Raw genomic sequence first — 20,993 nt, 5'->3', positions numbered from 1 at the left:
CATTATTTTTTGTAAATTGTAAAAACGAGTTTCTTGCTCATTGCATAGGTCTAGCACGTGTTGAAGTGCTATAGGAAAGTCAAAGAGTCAAAAAATGTTGAAACTCATTCACAAATTAGCATCTTGGTGGACATCCATAAATTAGCATCTTGCTCCAACTCCTAATGCAATGCTACTATTCTCAATGCAATGTTGCTTCTCTCAATGCAATGTAATAACACCAAAGGTAAGGTCACAATGCCCAAGAAGATGTCACAACATGGAAAGCAGAAAACTCCCTCAAAAGCTACAATATGTATGGATCAAATTCTAAATATGTGCAATGAAGTCAATATTGGGAGAGTGCTCAAAATGGTAGTAAACCCCATCTCAAGTCTTTCTAAGTGTCAAGAATCACCAAAAAGCAAGGGCGCCAAAGTAGAACACCTTTATTCTCAAAAACCCAAGATGCTCCACAAGCTCAAATAGGTCAAAATAAGTCCACTAGCCATTGTGAGGGTTAGGATTACATCAAAACGTCTACAAGAGGAGCATTCCACTAGGAGTGATAGTCCATATCATCAAATGCCATCTCAATGTCATAACATATCAAATAAGCCAAGTGCTCTAGCAATAGAGTCACGTGTGGAACATGAGTAAAACAATAATACATGTGGCACATCTACCATGAAAAGGATGATCACCATGTAGCAAAATAGTAGTATCAGAGATCATACAAAAATCATCAACCAATACATGTGAAACCATAAAAAGAGAACCAAGCCATTACCATCAACCAACGAGAAAATGAATCTTCGCTACCAAGCCAACATCCACTAGAAACATTTTTTTTTTAAATTCCAACACCTAGAAGGCTAGAATCACCATGCCTCCCTGTCAATCCCTGAGTCATGTGATGAAAATCGCATGTGCAAGAAAATCAAGGATAATAGTTGACTAGACTGGTGTCAAGTCTTGTCAACTAGTGTGCATATGTTGACAACGAGAACAAAAAACCAAGTAGATCGAACAAATTAATAATGATGGATTGGCAGGAAGCCTTCCCTGCTAGAATTGTCTGAAATTAGATAGGTCCCAATGAAAGGAATGTCTATGCAGCATTCATAGAATGTAAGCTTGTCGACTAGACAATTGTCATTGTTCACTATGAGAATTCAAACCCTTGTGTAAGTAAAGGATGCAAAAGGTGAATGGCTAATCACTGGCTCTTAGAGATGACACATAAGAAGGCAGCTTGCAAGACGAGGTTAGGGTTAACTAGTTACATGATTGAGAAATTGATTGACCATTGGGAGAGTGATTGATTTACCATAATCGACAAAGAGGTTTGCCAAGAGGGAGAGAAGGATTTTCCCTCGAGGAAAGGAAGGCCTCGACTCTAATTACCAAAGTGCCAAGCATTGTAAAAGCAACATTGTAAATGTGAAATCCCAAAAGTCATGCAGATTTGTATATGTAAATGTTTGCTGGTTGGCAAACTCTTAGACTGATAAAAATTAGGAGTTTCTTCCCCAAGAGGGTTCTCCTTAAAAATATTGTTCTACTGTGTGTGGAATGTTGTGTGTGCTATTGTTTTGTTTTTAATTTTGTTGTTATTTGACTAAGAAAAAAATTCTAGACCAATAATCAATCAGTTTAGATATCATTGATCTTGCATGCATATGCCAACTAAATTTCATATTTCAAGGTTTCTAGTGTTAAACAACATATATTGCCTCATTTGTTATACTGGGTTGATCTCTTATGCTTCTGGAAGGCTTTATGCCATCAGTTAATGATTAGAATAAATTATTTTTGTTGCTAGAAGTACATAAAACCCTATAAAGTCCTTTCAGTAGCATAGCACCAAAAATAGTGATTTCCTCTCAAAACAACTCCATACCTATTCCACAAACCTGTCAGAGAGAATACAAAATTAAATGTCTGAGTACCTGATAAAATGCAACTCTGTAACCAGCCTGCCTAGGTAATTGTCTTGACCTAAAAACGTATTCAGTCTGCCTAGGAAACTGCCTTGACCCAGAAACATATCCAAAAGGATATCTCACCCAATCCTATATAGTTTTATCTTTAAAAATATTTGACATGCCTAGTCTACCTTGCCCATTCCATACTTCCACTCAATACTGATCTTTGGTTAACTGAAATAAAATTAGATTCATCATCTTGGCACAATTCAGCTGATACAATATTCACAGCAAAGCATAATCACTACTCTTCTTACCCCTTTCCCTCTGTAGCAGGATTTAAGAAACTAGAAATTGGGCCTAGATGTATTATCTGGGGAAACCAGGGAGGGAAGAAGGACCTCTCACTTGTTGCATGGGATGATTTCAGATTTCCTAAATAGGCACCTGTGGATGTTATGAATGATATCCAAACTCAAGGGATAACTTGAGCAGCCAATGGATGGTAAGAATGGTAATGAACCTTAGTATATTCTTGTTCAACATCAAATTGAGCATGTTCTCTGTGTCAATGGAAAAATGATCTTTTGGGCATTTGTGTGTGATGGGAGTAGTCAGTGCTTTTGGTATTCCTCTGTCAAAGATATTCAAAACAATTTTGCAGGCATGACATGGGAGGGCTAGCACCATCTTCTGTGCCCTCAACGTTGGAGCAGAGACAGACATTCAGCCACATGGAGACCCATGAGACCCAGTTTGTGCCCCAAACCATATTTGGGGGTCCACAGGATCATCTGCATTGAGGCAGAGTTACCAACCCCTCCATCATGATTTTAGAGGCCCTCTACATCACACATGGCATAATTTGGCCTCAACGCCTTCCCTCTAGAGGCCTACGCATGCATTATGTCAGCATTCGGCCCTCCTTTAGGAAATTTTATCATTTGTTACATTGGATACCTGGTTGGCCTGTGAGCTATAGGTGTTTTTAGCCCATTACTTTATGACTTTAGGGGCTTTTAGGCAAAATATGGTCTAGTAGCTCATGTATATATTTGTGATCAAATCATCATTAAACTTGTGAATTTTGGACCTCATAGAGAATTTGCACTTGCTTCTTGTGGGTGATTTTGGAGATTACTTGGATGCATTTTGATGTATGGAAGCTGATTTTGACATTTTTTGGAGCTATTTCTTGGTCTAATGGAAGGATATATTGCATGTTATCATGTAAGTGCAATCTATTTGTTGAATATCTTTTTCTTGAATGTTTAATGTATGGAAATATTGATTCTAGGTTAAAATTTTGTGCCTAAATCGTTGAAAATTAATTTGTCAAAGAAATTCTGGCTGAATGTTGTATGCATTACTCATCATAACATGTAATGAATGTTCCTAGTGGAGCACTTCTTGTTACTCTCCATCAAAATCCATTATTCCATGAAGTGGGTAACTGTTGAAAATTTGATAGCTAAGGCATCAAATTTCGACCTCCTTAGAAGGGAATTAGGCTTATCTAGCACATCCTTGACTTTATATACTCATAGGACAAGGCACTCGTCCAATCACTTGGTGCTCAACCATAATTTTCTCTTCTCAAATGCGGTCCTTTTAAGGCTAAGGAGAAAAACTAGGCCTTGGAGCAAAATTTTAGGGAAGAGGTTTTTTGGTGATTTGAGAGCCTTTACATCAAGAGATAGGTCTAGGCTACCTAACCTATCAATTTGGTGGGCATCCACTCAAATTTCATCCATAAAATCTCTTGCCCTAGGTTTGCCCTAATAGGGAAACCCTAGTTTCTTTTCATTCAATTTGAGGACTTTCATGAAGGTTTCATGAGCCCTGAATTAGCTAGTATCCATTATAGGAAACCTTTTCTCATTGTTTTGACCTTTGGAACTTCAATCATTGCCTAAAAACATCAACCCTAGGTCTTGAACCCTCCTTTCTATGTCTTTTCATAGAGAGCGATAAGCTTCTTGTGGAGCCTTGAACTTTGATTGTGTCTCTCTTTCAATGAGTCCTAGTGAGATCATTGTGCACCTTATCCATAGCATATCCATCTCAAGTGATCTCATCCTTACCAGGACTCCTATCGGTGAAAATCCGTAAAGAGCAGGGGGTTTTGGCTGACATGACAATGGGCCTCTACCCCATTGTTAGCACTTTGTCTAGCTTTTTGTCTTGTAGGGTTTCCCTCTTCAAGTCCTGTTAGATTTTGCGGTAACAGGGACTTTGATGGGTTACTGAGTGGTTGGGATCTGGACGCAATATCTATTCAGATTTTCCTCTCTAAGAAGCTACAGATTGGTTTGTTGCCATCTTATGCAACTAATGTAATGACCTTTGCAAATTCTTGTTCAACATCAAAATGAACATGTCATTCATGCCAATGGCAAAAGGGATCTTTTAGGCATCTGTGATATGGTGAGAGTAGTCAATGCTTTTTGTAATCCAAGGCCAATGATCTTCAAAAGGATTTTGCAGGCATATCAAATAGTTTCCAGGAAGCTCCATTAGGACTTGGATGGGTCGATGAGCAGTGAGATTTGGCAGCAAGATCTATTTATACTTTCCACTCTAAGAGGCAACAGAATGGTTTGTTGCCTTGCTCTGAAAGTAACAGGCTACCTAAAAAAGGTTTTCACCCCTACGGATACCTTTGAGATAATCAATGAGGGGACTGGTTGAATTAAAGGACAGTCAAACATTATCGGATGTCACAAAAAAATCTTTTATATATCTTTGCAACGTTCTACTAGAGTCAAATACTTTTAATATAAATGTGCTTGCTTATTGCTCGATCTGGAAAGATTGGAAGTGTATTATACTAAGATTTTATAGATGATTATAGAGCTAAAGATCTATATGGGAATATTAGATCAAAGCCTCCATCTGCAAAGCAGTTAAATAAGAGATGGGTTGCTCGAGATATTGAGGACCAATGGATTGGAAGACACCATGATATCTGGAAAACCCATCATCCTTCAAGTCTCAAATCCTTTGATAATTGGTACTTAATCACAGCCTGGTAGTTGGGGACAGGATGCTACAATTGTGACTTTTGGGTGGAAATTGCATCTTTTGTCACATGATCAAGACCATCAAACATATTTTCTGGGAGTGCAAAGTGGCTTGAATTTTATGGGACTAGATATCCACTGACTATGCCATATTTTTCATCATTAACCTTCTTGGAAGGGTGTCATCTTAGGAGAAAAGTGGAAAATTGGACAGTAGGATACAGACTCCTCCCTCTTGCACTTAAGGGAGATGACAGAGTTAAAAGTGAAGCTAGAAGTTCATATTTCAGCCAGAATTGTATCTTTTCAAAAAGGATGTAGCTTCCCTTAATGTTGGGACGAAGGCAGATAGCTCATCACTCCTTGCTTACGAAGGGAGGGGTATATATTATTGCAACCTACCCTACTAATGTTCATGGTATGATGTAATATCCAGTAATGTAATATGGCATGCATTTCCCTAAAAAAAAAGGTCATAAGACTAATATAGTACTACATAGAATATTATCATCTTGTTAAATTGCATATATAGAATTGACACGTAATAATGGAATAGAACCAAATAAACTATGAATCCATAAAGAAATCAATCAAATAATAATGTGCCTTCAAGGAATACGATAGGAATAATTACATTTTCTTCTCCCCTCGGTGCAAGTTCCTCCTGCGCAAACTCAAGTGCCTCTTCTACTTTTCCATTGCGTATAAGTTCAATTAACCTTTGCTGCTGAAGATGGAAAAACAGCTGGGGGTTTGTGTCCAAAATCTGTATCAAAACCAATTAAATAGAAGATAAGACACTTTATAACACAATATAAATACTCAGAAAGTATTTGAATGTTCAAAATAATGAAGGCGACAATGCAAGAAAAAACAGTTCTAAGGAGACATAAAAATGTCATCTCACTGGAAAAACAGTTAAACAGCCCATACTATCTTTGGATTCAAATTTTTCATCTCCACAACTTCTGACCTACATGCATAATTTTAAAATACTGCTCTTGTAATAACCACCATTACCTTGCAGAAGTTGTAGAAACAAAATCGAAAAAAAAAAAGGTGAATCACAAAGTGCAAAATTCATTACACAATTTGCAACACACAAGTCTTGGCCACGGAAAACTTCATCTACAAGTCATCCAACCTACATAACTCCTCCAGTTCATCAGGAAATTGTAAAATTATGAACATTCGATAGGCAGATCTTTTTTCTCATTAGCCTTTTTCAAGTAACTACCATCAAGTGAGAGATATAACTGGTTTACCTAATCATGAGTGATATATAATGCAACCCTAGTTTGTGTTGACATCATAAAACTGCAGTATGCCTGATATATGTTCCCAGTTCGAAAACGACATATGCTCAATAACTATGAGTTATAATGCTCAACTAGAGCCATTATCTTACAAGGGCATCTTCAACCACATAAAATTCAAAAGGAGCACCCAAAAGACCCATTAAAAGGCCGAACATCAAGTCAAGAATAAATAGGACAAATTACACCATGATAGAAGGTTCAACCTCTTTGAAATGGGTTAGGATTTAAAATGCCATGGCCTTCACATAAAACTTTGTTTACCCAACCTTTGGCAATCAACATGGACATTGCAGACCTAGATATATATCCATATAGTTCAATTTCCCTGTAAGACACAATGCATAGCCCTGGAGAATCATGCTCACCCATTCCCAAAAAGGCAATTAACGAAAATGTGAGCATAACAGACAACAAAACTTATCTACCAGTACTGATACCATCCTCCACATCAATGCTAGATAGCATAGTACCATGTAGAATGAATTGGTACAGTTACAACTCTCTCATCCCAAAACATATTTTCCTCTCAACTCATGCATAAAATGGCAAAGATCATCAGATTAGCCATCCATTCTAGCTAGATCGATGCCATGTTCGCAAGTCTGCTCCAAATGACAACTAGTAAACAGTGTTATAAAGCGACACATTCCCAAGAGTAGGGAGCATGGTCAACACACTCCCGAGACACAAGTACTCTAATGGGGGCATTTTACCTAGTACCCTATTTGCGGGATGTTAGCAAATGCACATGGGGATGTCCCCCTGAAAAGTGGGATACCACAAGTGCAATGGAAGAAAAGGATACCTCTAGATGCACCCTTCCCAAAAAGAAAAAGAGTTCGATGCAAAGAAAAGTAATATTAAACTAAAAAAGCAGCAGCCATAAAACAACTACTTTGAAACCCTAATTACACTTCATATATATTATAAACCCCTCTACACCCACCCCAACTCACAATTACATTATGTTTTCCATTTTCTTTTTCCATGAGAAGAATCTTGATATTCCATAGGAGGAATATACATGTTTATGTTCTTCAGGGACTATTTAGACAACAAGGCCTGGAGCCATTACAAAAAATACTCATTATGAACTGAACATGTCACATGCAGGAATTGGACTTGGGTGGGAGGATAACAACATTTCTCCCAACCACCAAAGCTAAACCCAATTGACTCATTATGTTTTCCATATATTTAAATTTTTAGTTCTTTTGATAGGACCAAGGTCCTCTATGTTGAGGATCTCGAAATTCCCTAAAATTTGGGGGCACCTCCACATGTTCCAACATCCCCACATCCCAAAAAATTAGTGGAATAATCCTAGTAGATCAACTAAAATGGACTGTACATCTTTCTCTGACTTAGATAACAAAAAAGTGCATCATCCTGACATAGAAAAATCCAATATTGGATGATATACCCAAAGGCATACAGATTTTCATTATGGATCATGTGGATTGTATTTAAATGTTTGTTAGGGATTTCTTCGTTCATTCTTATTTTAATGAGTGCTGGATGGGCGTGGCTATGAACCAGCGACCTACCCGAACCAAATGGTCGGTTTGTCCTGGTTAGGTACCAAACCAGCCTGATTTGGTACCTAATTGGCACAAACCATCCCTAACCAGCCGATTCCAATCCTTACCGGCCAGTCAGTTCACTTGCGCACATAGTGGCTCATGGGACCCACATGAAATTTTTGAAGTGGTTTTGGAGGAATCCAGGGGTTGTTTCCCTCCCAAAATGGCCCCCCTTAAGCTATAAAACCAACCAGTCCCCCCTCCCCCCATCTATTTGCCTCACACTTCTCATTTTGAGTTCATGAGCATATGTGAGCTTGGAGAGTTTTGCAACAGCTCTGATTTTTGCAGCAGCAAGTTTAGAGGTTGTTTGTCATCTTGGAGCTGGCTTGGAGCTGGCTTGGAGCTGTCCAATGGAGTTGGCATCTTTAGATGAGACTTTGGTAGCTAGTTTTCATTCCCAGGTATGCTTTCTCTCCTAAGAAATTGCAGATTTGATTCTTGTCCCTGTTTTTAATTTTCTTTTCCCTCTTTCAAGTAAAAATCAGCCCCTCTTTGTAGGCTAAATCTGCCTCTTTTTGTTTTCAAATTTACAATAGGTCTTGCATTGTACGTAGTTACATTTTTTTGCAATTTGCAAATTTCTTTCCCTTGAAACTCCATCATCCACCATGGCCCCAAGAGCCAAAGATGTTGCATGAGTTCATTGGTGAAGTTATTGATGACAATATGATTTGCAAATATTGCAAGCACACAAAGATGAGGAGACGGGGTATGTGTATTCATAGGTTGTGACAACACTTGGCTGGTATAAGAAGCCAAGTAACTGTTGAAGCTTGTGGTAACTTCAGAAGGTCTTTTACATGACATTGGTGTCTTAGCTTGTAGGAGATGGTTAATTTCCTCTTTAGGTGCTTGCTTGGAGGAGTAAGTGATTTATGACTTCTTCCCCAAGTCTAATTTAGGAGAAGTACAATTGAAGTCAATTAATTATTGTGGCCTATTAAACCAAAATACTAAGGATAAATAGTAAAATTATTTAAGTGATTTAGATATGATCTCAATGTTGATCGAGATGAGATCTAATCTCAGTGGTTCATCACTTAGGAGATTGAGGTTAGGGAATTGGCTTGATGAAAATTATAAAGAGAAGCCCAAGTGTGGGGCGAAGACACAAAATAAGAGGCAGCTACTACATTTTGAGAAAGCAATTTTCTCCAGAGCAAGAGGCTCATCTAGACTAAGGAGAAAGAGGAAGAGTGCAAAGTGATTTCCAAGTATTTTCAAAACGCTGAGATTTGGAGATCAAGGGATGCCAAATTGTTGAACCGTGAAGGAGGTTGTGAATTGGAGAGGTTGATTTATGCAAGGCCGAACTGTCGGTGAAAGGAGGGCTGAACTATCCAGGCATAATTTCTTTAGGGGCTGATTTCCAGAGGGCCAAATTATTGCCATTGGGGCGAAGTTACCCCTGTGCATTTTCTCTGTGGGTCGAAACCTAGATTTTCCTAAGATTATTGAATGAGGGAGAATTGTTATGGGTGTACATTCGTTGTTGTGATGCGATTGATCTCTCTATTTTTATTTTTTCGCTACATATTAATTTCTGGAAGCTAAAAATACTAGTGATTTTATTTTTCAACAATTCAAAAATTATTTGGGTAATAAAATAAATTTCTAGGAAGAAATAATTGTTAAGAGAAAATAAATCTGGGCTGGTAATGGAAATTTAACATGGTATCAAAGCTCTAAAAAATTCTAGGAGAGAGATCTATGATCACTAGAGTTTACAGCGGCAAATCATTTTTTGACAACAACAAAAAATTATTTTGCAGCTAGGATTTTATGGCTAAGGTTGATTTGTGAAATGGCAGCACTGAGTAGTTTGAGATATGAAGACAGCTTGGAGGGGGCCACTAATTTTAGTCCATGGAAAAAACGGATCACTGTAATTCTAAAAATCAATGGCTTGTGGGATTTAGCAAACACAGATATCCAGGTCCCTTCCAATGTTGTCCAAGCAATCAAGCACAACCTTAAAGATGTGAAAGCAAGGGGTATAATCTTGGATGGTGTGAGAGATCATATAATTCCTCGCATAATAGGGAAGGACACGACATGACAAATGTGGGTAGCCCTGACCAATCTTTATCAAAGCTCAAATGAAAATACAAAGATGGTGTTGCGAAAAAAATTAAACAGCATTAGGTTGAAAAAATCAAAAACCATAACCTATTACCTCACCAAGATCCAACGAGCTTGTGATGAGCTATCAATTATCGGGGAGGCAGTAAATGATTCAGAGCTTGTGAAAGTAGCTCTGAAAGGATGCGCTAAGCATAGGACCACCTTTGTGGAGGGGATCCTTGCTAGGAAACAACTTTTGGATTGAGGTCAGTTGTGGGATGACTTCATCCAAAAGGAGACCTGGGTGAATTCATTGACTGGTGGACAACGAAGGAGCGGTGGTGGGGAAGAACTTGCTCTTGTTTTACAAGTGTAAAAGGGCAAGGGGAAGGCCAAGCAAAACCAAAGGAGAGGAGGATCTTCACCAAACAAAGAGAAGGACACGAACAAAGTAAAATGTTTTGCATGTCATAAGCTCTGTCACTTTGTTGGACAATGTTCAAATAGGGAGAAGGCCAAGGAGACATCTAAGGCAGCCACAACATAGATGGATGAGTTGCCTAAGACATTCGATAAGAACTTTGCCTTGGTGTCATGCCTTTTTGGCACCATTACAAGAGGGGCGTGGTTTGTGAAATTTGAGCATCTTTTCACATGATGGGATCTCGAGATACTTTCACAAACATGGCCAAAGAGCCTAGAGACCTACATGTTGAGCTTGTAGACAACACCAAGTATGTGGTAAAGGGCATTGGCAGCATTGAATTTCAAATGGACTAGTTACCCACCAAAATGGGTAACCCCATAGGAGAAAACTTTTCTCCTATTCTCGACAGCCAATTGGCTAGCCACATAGTCAACAACCCATGACAGCGACCACTAGCTAATGATATGCCATTTTATCTCTGCCACTTGCATAAACCACATGCTTCTCACCCATCTGACATCATCCCATGGATGAAGGTGGGATTCCACTCAAAAGGTACTTTAATTATGTTGCAATCGAGTGCTTATGCTTGTTTGTATTTGGGCATATGATATGGATTATGGGGTGATTTGGAAGAAGGATGGGTTTTGATCGTGACCTTGTTCTGTCACCTTAAATGGGGTGTTAATCTTTGATCCTAGTCTAGTATGGATATAGGAGGAGCACTACTTGGGATGCCCTAATTGAAATAAAGTAGTTTCATTTATCCCTATGTCATACTTAACACTTTCCATCATACATTACAAGCCCTTATCTCACATCCATTCTTCAAGTTCAACTAACCTTGGCTCCTTGGGATTTGGCCTTTGAACCTAGTCTAGTGGGGCCTCCCCTAATGGCCCAATGGGTATAGGAGGGGCACTACTTGGGAAGCCCTAATTGAAATAGAGTAGTTTCATTTATCCCTATGTCATACTTAACACTTTCCATCATACATTACAAGCCCTTATCTCACATCCATTCTTCCAGTTCAACTGACCTTAGCTCCTTGGGATTTGGCACCCATCCATCCACAAACCTAGGTAGGGCATGGAAACTTTGCCCTAGGAGGTTGATGCAGCTAAAAGAAACAAAAAGAGCATATCATGGCCACAACAAAACGAAAAGAAAGAATATCAAAATGCAAAAGATGGCCAAGGACATGCACATTAGCACGTGGGCAAAAGCATTGCATGAGCTCGACCTCACTCATTATGGTCATCACTTGGTTCTTGAGTACATGTTGCTCCATTACATCCTAAAAAGGAACCCTTGCATGTCGCAACCTCGATAAGTGATAAATTGACTCATCATTAAGGGGTAATACAATGGCTATATCATTCAAAGCAAGCTCTAACCCTTGAGTTATGAACAGTAATACAAAGAAAAATCAAGAAAAAGTAAAAGGCACACAAGAGGGGTGGAAAAACAAAGGGTGAGTTGGTAACTCATGCATCCATGATTGCTCCCTATTCGCATCTGTACACTCAGGATGTGGATCCCCATCAATCGATCCCTTTGACCATGGCCTTTGGCCATGAAGCCTTATCCCCTCCGTGATCATCATTATTATTCACTAACACCTATCAATTGAAGGATGGACTGAGGAAATGTCACTTCCCCTTAAGGGCTAGAAACACCTAATAGGGTTGTCCGTTAGCCACTCCTACCTAGGGAGAAAACACCATTGCGAGTTCAAGGATCTAATTTTCGAAGGGGAACCCTATTTGAACTATTAAATAGCCCATGACACTCAAGCTTGGTTCACTTAGATGCATTATTGATTTTTGCCTCTAATGACTAGTTGTTTTCACTAGAATTTGTGTTGTGACTGTCAGGTCGTTCTCTTCAATCTCTCTAATTATGTTCTCAGAATCACTGAGACAAAAGCAGGAGAATTCTCATATAATATCCATCTACCACTCTTTGGGTGGTTACTAATTGCCTCCACCTCATCAACAGGTGGCAGGTAGTTAACTGCTCATTAATGAGCTCTTGTTTCCCACTTCTGAAGACAACTCCCTGTCTTCTAGGAAACATTTAATTGGCCAATATAATAATTTCATAATTAAATCTAATCACTCAAATTAGATGCCTAGAACTTGTTGATAGATAATAATTTTCTCATAATTAAATTGCAACCTTTTTCCTCTTTCAGTCATTTGTACTTGGCCATTAATTTCCCAGATTGTCTTTATTCACAAAATAAAATAAAATTACAACTTTACAAACAACCATCATCAGTGATAATTTACTGATAATTAAAGTGTTTATCTATCTATCAATGTAGCATACTTAATCTAAAATAAACCTATGCACTTTTATTTACAATAAAACATTAAGCTAGGGGATATCACAGTGACAAGTAACAAGAGTATCAAAGAGGAGGTTTTTCTTATCCCACAACCAAAGGTCCGCTAATTTACACTCGTTTTCAAGTCCATAATAAGCTTTCTACCCTCCATTTATCATTTTCTCAACACTAGAGTTCCAATTGAGCTTGTGATGAATACTGATTCCAAGATATTTGTATGAAAGTACTTCCATCAAGCTATTTGTTGTCATATACGAAAGTGTCATAGATGAACTTTTGGATTTGATTCTCATAATCTTTGTTTTGTTTGTACTCATAGTCATACCCAACCTAAAGCAAAAGTCCTTACAAATTCTTAGATGCTTACCAAGGTCATGTGGATTTCTTGCCATAAGAAAAACATCATCAGCATAAAGAAGATGAATATCCCAAAGAGTCGGGTTAGTACAACTATCATCTTTAAACCAATATTCTAACTTATCAATGTATGTGCAAAAGAGGGTAGAGGATAGGGGACAGCCTTGCTTGACTCCTACAATATTGTTAATTTCTTCCAACCAACCGTCAATGTTGCTAAACTTGGCAATAACACTCTCATATAACCTTACTACAACAACTCTCAACTCCAAGGGAACTTTTAGCTCTTCCAACCTATCCTAAAGGTTGGTCCTTAGCACAGTGTTATAAGCTTTTCTAAAATCAACAAAACAACAAAGGAGATTGGTTTTATTATTGTGACACTATTCCACGATGATCCTAAGCATAACAAGTTGGTCCACAATTGAATGATAGCCCTCTAAAGCCAGCTTTGCTTTTCGCTATTTTTTCCTTGTCTTTCAAGCCATATTCTGATCTTTTTTTAAAATACTTTTGTATAGCTTGACTAAGATGGGGCTAATCATAATAGACCTATAATTAGAGGGACTACTTTTATCCCCACTTTTAAAGATGGGAATAATGAGGCTTTGAGTCCACGATTTAGGGAAGCCTTATTCAACTGCTAAATTGAAGACCTTCTATATGTGAGCAATAAGGATAGTGTTGATGTTTGTAGCTAGGGCAGGTACTTCTACATAGGCCTAAGTGTCTAGGCATGTAGAAGTTGCCTAATACACCCTTAATCTTATCAATTACTTTAGTGATTAAATTAATTTCTTTTATAAGACAAAAGTGAGTTAATCTAATGAAATGCAAAGGTTTTTGCATTAGAGAATTATTAAATGAATCTCAATCGTCGATCTCAAGTGAGGTGAGATCTAATCTCAATTGTCAATTACTTAGAGATTAGGGTTGTGGATTAGGTCATAATTTGAATATATTAGAGAAAGGCTAGGCTAAGGAAGAAGACAAACAAAACACAATGAGAGTGATATCTCAATGATTGGATGGAGAAGGTCTTCCATTCAACTGTGTCGGGTCCAAGGAAGGTACAAGAAGCAGCAGAGAAGATCCAGATCAGCCGGTATAAATCAAAGGATAGATCTAGGGCTTGACTGAATCAAATCCAAGTCATCGTTGTATATGTAATTTCCTCAGAGGATCATTATCCTAGTAAGGGAGGCTGAGTAGCTTTTGAATTTAATAAATGAAGAATTGTTTAACTGGGCAGAAATTTTGTGTGCTTATGTGAATGAGATCGGTCACCTATTTGCTTCCGTTGTCTAAGTTTTTGTTAAGATACTAGTTGTGCTTATATTTAGTAGATCTATAATTTGCTAAGTAGCAAATTGCTAAGTTGTTGGGTTCAAGGAAATTTAACATGATATCAGAACATCAACTCTGAAGGAAACCAACCTCAAAATCATCGGGTGCTAGATTTGTATAAGCGTCACAGGTGCCAAGTTCAACCAGTGGCCATACCAAGCAAGAATATTTGCAAGCACGAGGTAGTGTGGACATGGCCCGCGCTATGCAAGGGTTCAAAAATGCAGGACATGCGTCGTATGGTGTGGGCAGGAAAAATTGACGGTTGAAGCTAAAGAATCGAAAAAATAAAAAGGCAAGTGGGTGGTTGGTAATCTTTGTGACTCAGGCCTCTCTGACTGTATTCGATCTGTAGTATAGCTACAGACCTTGGCCAGTAAAGAAAGAAACCTCGTTTTTTCTTCCTGTGAATTTGTTTAGATCTGTAGCTCACATTTCATTTGGACTTGAACTAAACTTTGGATTACTATAGCTTGAGTTTTTGGACTGTTGTTGCGTGGTCTTGGATTATACATTGAACTGATGTAGCTTGGACTCGGACAATATTCTATAACTGTGACACGGAAAGTGGACAGAGGCTCGAATACTTATTCACTTGTTTTGGAACAAAGTCTTGAAGATTTCTACAGCAGCATATGAAGCGTTTTTGGAGCAGCTGATGGTAGCAGCATTGAAGTTAATTAAATGATATCTTGGAGCAGTCTTTAAATACCTTTAAAGAAGTCTTTGGACCAGAACATGGATACATTCTTCCAGCAGACTTTGAAGATTTTGTTGACCAGATTTTGGAGAGCCTATTGGAGCAGTCGTTAAAGTCCTTTTGTAATAGTTTTTATTGAAGAATCCTTGACCATTTGGAGCAGACTTCAGAAAGCAATCTTGAAGCAAATCTGTAGTAGCATGAAGTCATCATTTTGAGAAGTCCTTCGAAGGCAATTTTGAAGATCCTTTGGAGTTGTCCTGTAGCAACACTTCAAACAGCTGTTGAAAGGTAGTTTGGAGCAAATCAGAAGGCCTTTTGAAGCAGTGTCTGTAGCAAAATTAAGGCAAATTTGGAAGACATCCTGGAGCAGCTTTGAAGGCACTCTTGGTGCACCCTTTTGGAGGAATTTGAAGAGATATGTACAAGCAGTTTTGGAGACACCTTGTTGCAGCCATGGAGTTGATCTAGAGAATTCATTGAAGTTGATCTTGAACACCCCTTGGACAATGGAGACATCCTTGAAGTATTGCTGGAGAAATCTTTCAAGTCTTGTTGAATAAGCTTTTGGAAGACTTAAAGCAGCATTGAAACTAACTTGAAGAATTGATGTAAATTGAGAGGGTTGGAGCCCTAGAGGATTGGAGTCCTCATACAAGGTTGGGGCCTTGTACGAAACCAAGTTGGAGCCTAGATTGATTTTTGAGGATTGGAGTCCTCATAAGAGGTTAGAGCCTTGTTGAGATCAAGGTTGGAGCCTTGAAGGAGTTAAAACATTATTGTACAAGTTGGAGCCTGATTGTTTGTAAGATAATTAGAGTCCTCATCATTTTCATTAATAAAATTATTTCTTTTGTTGTACATCTTGTGTTATGTTTTAACTAGAGATCTTAACTAGCATAATTTAACAATTGTAATGAAATATTGATTCTGTTGGACACAGATTGTCATTGATGTCAATATGGCAATATTCAAGAGGAGGAGACAGAGCCATCAGAGGAGCAGACGGAGCCAAGACGATCAAGAGGAGCCACATGTTGGGAATTTTTTTGACCGTACCCAGCTTTGACTTTGATCCGACGGCGAACAGTCTTCATATTAATCCAACGATCGTCGCTCACCCAAACAGAACGAATGTTACGTCCTGATAGAAAGTGGTTTTGTGAAAAGTACAGTTGACGCGTGGCAAAATTTTATTGCATCGGGTGATATTTACGGAATACCACTTTCACAGCAAAAGCGGTCCGATGAGCTTGGTGGTTTTCTTCAGCTGTTTTTGTAAAAAAAACAAAAAAAACAAATGCGCAGGTGAAATTAATATTTCAACAAGCCAGAGGAGCCACACTGGAGCAAGAGGAGCTACAAGAGGAGCCTATCGGGAGCATACACAGCTATCGGGAGCATACACAGCCATCGGGAGCAAAACTCACATAGATATATCCAGTTATGTTATCGGGCCTGTAAAACCCATGTATGCATGCTTTATCATTATCGGCGGTTAAAAACCATATAAATATGCATATAATGCAAACAGAGGCGGAAGTCTTGGTTATATATGCAAATACACCATCGGCAACAAAAACTATGCATATATATATGTTTAACACTATCGGAGGCGCAAACGGAGGCTAAGGCGTGTACATAAGCTTTAACACTATCGGCGGATTTGAAACCTTATTCACGGAAGTGTTGAAGCTATATCGGGTCCGGCACACAATGTCGCATCGGAACTTCGAGAGCGGCGATACAGTGTCAAGTGGGTCATTGCGATTGCCGATAGCGATATCGCATCGGACCTCCGCCAAGGGCAGTCCCCGATTGCGATAAGCATGCGGACCCGACGGGCATATAAAACATGGTCCAATGCAATATCGCATCCGCAAGTGGATCGGCCCATCGGCCATTGGCGACTACTAATTGCGATTACAAGGCGGACCCGATACAGGTTTAAATGCGGGTGAATTAAAATTTGAAGTCCGCCTTTAGCGCTTTTTCGCCTGTTTTTTCATATATTTCCTATGTAACTCAAAAATGCCGTGCGCTGGGTTCTGAGGCAAAAATACTGTAAGGAACAATCCCGATAGTGCGGGAGACCGAATCATGGCGATTATGATTGGGATAAGATGTGGTTGTCTGTTAAATGAAGCGGCTCCAGTGTATGCCTGCGATCATGAGCAAAACAGGAGTGTTGTTACAATTTTGATATATGTATCCTGTGAATATTGGAACGGTTGGATAGACAGAGGGAACTGAAGTCCGGGAAGCCGAAGAAGCAAGCAAGAGAGGAGGCAAATGACAGGGTAAGCAAGCGTTGAGGAAGCCGAAGAGCCTGCGGAGAAAGGAAGCCAAAGAACCAACAAGAAAGAGGAAATGAATGGACAGAGGCATGGAATGTATAAAAGGAGCAAAAACAGAGAACTGATGTGGTTATTGGTGTATGGTATAACCTGAGTATGAGATAGTAGTGCAGTAGAGGCAGCGGAGAAGAACGGAACGAAACGTTACCCGTTTTAAAACGGATCACGAAATGTTAAAAAGCTTGAAAATTTGCATAGCCATAAATAAATTAAAAAAAATGAAGAAATCAGATTTGCAAATAAACTCACTATAAACAGAGTCTCATAAAATATTTTCTAAATCTTTAGAAACAACAACACTCCATATATTTATCAAAAATTCTTACTAAGAAAAAGATAGATGTTCAAAAATGCAAATAAAGGGGTTTGATGAATGTCTTCGTAAAGAGATTTATTTGAGCGATTAATTTTCATTTTGGTTAAGGTTTTGTTAATTGTCATTGATTTTGCTTTTGATTTCATAAATCCCTCCAATATAACAAATCTTCTCTAGCCAATCTTGTGCCTGCATATAGTCACAAGACCAAGCTGACATTGAGAAGATTGAAATGTTCAGATAGGTCTTGATGGAATATCCCAATGATCCCATGGGCCTTTTAATTGTCATGCAAGGAAGATAGATATCATCTGCCATGCATGACACGTTCTTTGAAGGAGTTGGACCCGAAAGCACAAACGCTGTTGCATTTCTGATTACATTATTAATGATGATGATAATATGTTGAATGTTATAATAATCACTAATGATGATGACAATTTTTATGCTGAATTGATGATGATGATTTGTTTATGTTGAATTCATGACGATGACTATGCATTTTTAGATATAGATTTTAGATTCTAGATTCTAAAAGATGAATGGTAATATGAAATATATATATATATATATGCATGCCGTTTCCTTGCCGTATCGTATCCTCATATTTTGAAAATTTGTCGTATCCGTTTCAAACCCCGTATCCGTATCCGTTCCCGTATCCGTTTCAGTGCAACTTAGGGGGCAGCAGAAGCAGCGGAAGCTGAAAAGAGTGCAGCAGCACACCAGTGTATACAAAAGTTGGGTTGGAGCCCAAGAGGTTGGAGCCTCAGAATTGAACAGGATTGAAGTCCTTGGGAGTTGGTGCTCCTAAGTCCAAGATCGGTGTCTTGGCAAAACAGAGTTGGTGCTCTGGAGGTTGGAGCCTCACTGAAGTCCAAGTTGGAGCTTGGCAACAGTGCAACTACTCACAGTCAGAGATACTTATATTGTATTTATTTCATTGCACTCTCTTGCGTTTTAATAAAAACATTTATTCCAGCTGTTGATTTCTGTGTTCAGTATATACATATACATATCTATATATGCTTTTGGCAATCACTGGAACGAAAAATAATAAATACTGATTCACCCCCCCCCCCTCAGTATTCCTAACAGATTCACTCTCCCGCTCAGTGTTTCCAACAATTGGTATCGTAGCTAGTACCTTCAAGCACAGCCTAACAGTTGGAACGTAGATCTTATGAACACAAATGGCAAATTCAAGAAGGAAAGACTCCAAACCTTCTGAAAATATCTCCTCCCCAATCATGAAAACAGATGTAAATCAGGTTGGCAAAGCTCCATTGTTTGATGGAACGAATTATGTACTATGGAGCAAAAGAATGGAGTTCTATTTGATGGCCCTAGGATATGAGGTATGGGAATCAGTTGTTAATGGAGACACAACTACCAAGGAGTCAGAAGAATACAATACAAAAGCAATGGAAGCAATCTTGAGTAGTCTATCAGATTGTGTAAAAAGCAAGGTGGGTCAATGCTCTTCAGCTAAAAGAATTTGGGAAAAACTACAAAAACTCGATCAAGAATCTAGCTATGTGCTTGCTGAACCAGAACAAGAGCACAAGGATGATCATGAATCAAAGGAAATAGATGAAGACACCAAAAACATAAAAGACAATGAAGATAAAAAAGATTTTGAAGAAAAGGTTGAAGTAAACCTTGAAGCAGAACTAATGGCTGCTCTAGAAGAAATAAATAGATTGAGAAAAGAAAATAAAGAGCTTGAAGAGAAGAATCAAGACCTTGACCGTACAAAGGAAGAAGTCATTCTCTTAAGGTTCCTAGAAGAAGATGGATCTAAGGACTTTAGCAAAATAGAAGCAAAATTGCATCAACAAGAAAGAAGACATGAAGAAGAAGTTAACTCCCTAAAAGTTCAGCTAGAAGAAGCAAAGAGAGCCGAAGAAGCAATGAAGACCCAAATGATGAAAGAAAAGGAAGATTGTGAGAGACCTGAAGAAGAGATCATTTCCTTGAGAAATGAGGTTGACAAGCTCAGTAAGAACTTGAAAAGTTCTCAAGTATTAGATAACATCCTCAGTTTCCAAAGGTCACAATTTGACAAATCAGACCTTGGTTATACAGGGGAGACCTCATGCAAAGATAATGAAAGCCCTAAAAGACCTGAGAATCATATCGTTCATAACTCTAGTCTCAGTGAAAGCAAAAAAGGAAATCAAGATAAATTTGGAAGAACAACTTCACCAAGAAGCTATGCAGATAATTTCAAAGGATTCATACACAATGCAAGCAGCAGTAAGGATCATCAAAAGTCTGAGACTCCACTAAGGCAAAACAATTTCAAAAGATCGTCAAGAGAATGCTATTGATCCAAGTACATAAGAATATTTTCTGGTTATTGTTTTGCATGTACTAATTTTGGGCACAAAGGGCAAGAGATTGAAGGGCCTATACTAAGATTAATTATAGTAAAAAGGGTCCCTAGCAGTCTTCTAGAAGTCGGTTTGCAAGCTAAAAAACCAAAGGACCCATTGGCTACAACAGAAGTTATGATTCATTTGCTCCAAAATGCTAAAATGTCACAATTTTGGACATATGGCACGAGACTGCAAAAGTGGCATGAAGTGGGCTCCTAAGCAAATCAAAGATCAAAATTTATTTGAAAAGCCATCCAAGTTTTGGAGAAGAAAGCAAGTAGAAGTCCCCTTGGTCTCTACACATATCAAAGATAAAGAAAACTTTGAAGATGCCACGAAATACAAAGAAAAGAAATAGAGAATCTTGGCTCAAGCCAATGAGGCAAAAGGTGAAGGAAATAGATCATTTGCAACTGAAGAACATGAAGTAGCATTGGTACACTAAGCAGGTGCACAACATATGTATCCATCAGTACAAAGGATTTACTTTGGTGAAGAAATAAGTCCATGATAACAAAGGAATTTGATAGCACAGAACATGCCCTTGTGTTTTTGCATCCTTGTTATCAATCTTCAACAAGTGGGCGATCATGAAATTTCCTTTTCCTGGATTTTTTAATGCTCTGCAATATTTTTCAAGTATATCAGGGGTACTCATACTTGGCCGGTTAAAACTTTTGGAACATGACAAACTTGATCTACAAACCATGTGGAGATTTTTTACCTGCTGCAATGGTCTTCTATTTGTTACTATTCACAAATAGTGAATTACTGCTCCAGGAAAATGTTGATACATTTATTGTATTTCAATCCGTTGCTCCCATCTTTGTTGCCATTGGTGGAACTCTCTTCTTGA

General features: G+C 38.4%; 1 protein-coding gene across 3 annotated transcripts in view; it reads right to left on the bottom strand.

The window, feature by feature from the left end:
• Nucleotides 1-20,993, bottom strand: part of LOC149209267 (LisH and RanBPM domains containing protein) — a 147,489-nt gene that overhangs the window by 97,995 nt on the left and 28,501 nt on the right. For all 3 annotated transcript variants that reach the window (XM_089396342.1, XM_089396341.1, XM_089396343.1), the window contains one exon: nt 5,565-5,696. In XM_089396342.1, coding sequence (XP_089252468.1) covers nt 5,565-5,696 — 132 coding nt within the window. The remainder of the gene's footprint in view (nt 1-5,564; nt 5,697-20,993) is intronic.

This window comes from Pinus tabuliformis, chromosome 1_2 (genome assembly GCF_031772625.1).
Source record: "Pinus tabuliformis cultivar Carrire ecotype Pingquan chromosome 1_2, CPIR1, whole genome shotgun sequence".
Lineage (NCBI taxonomy): Eukaryota > Viridiplantae > Streptophyta > Pinopsida > Pinales > Pinaceae > Pinus > Pinus tabuliformis.
Note: the sequence above shows the minus strand (reverse complement) of the source record. Positions and strands in the feature narration are given on the sequence as shown.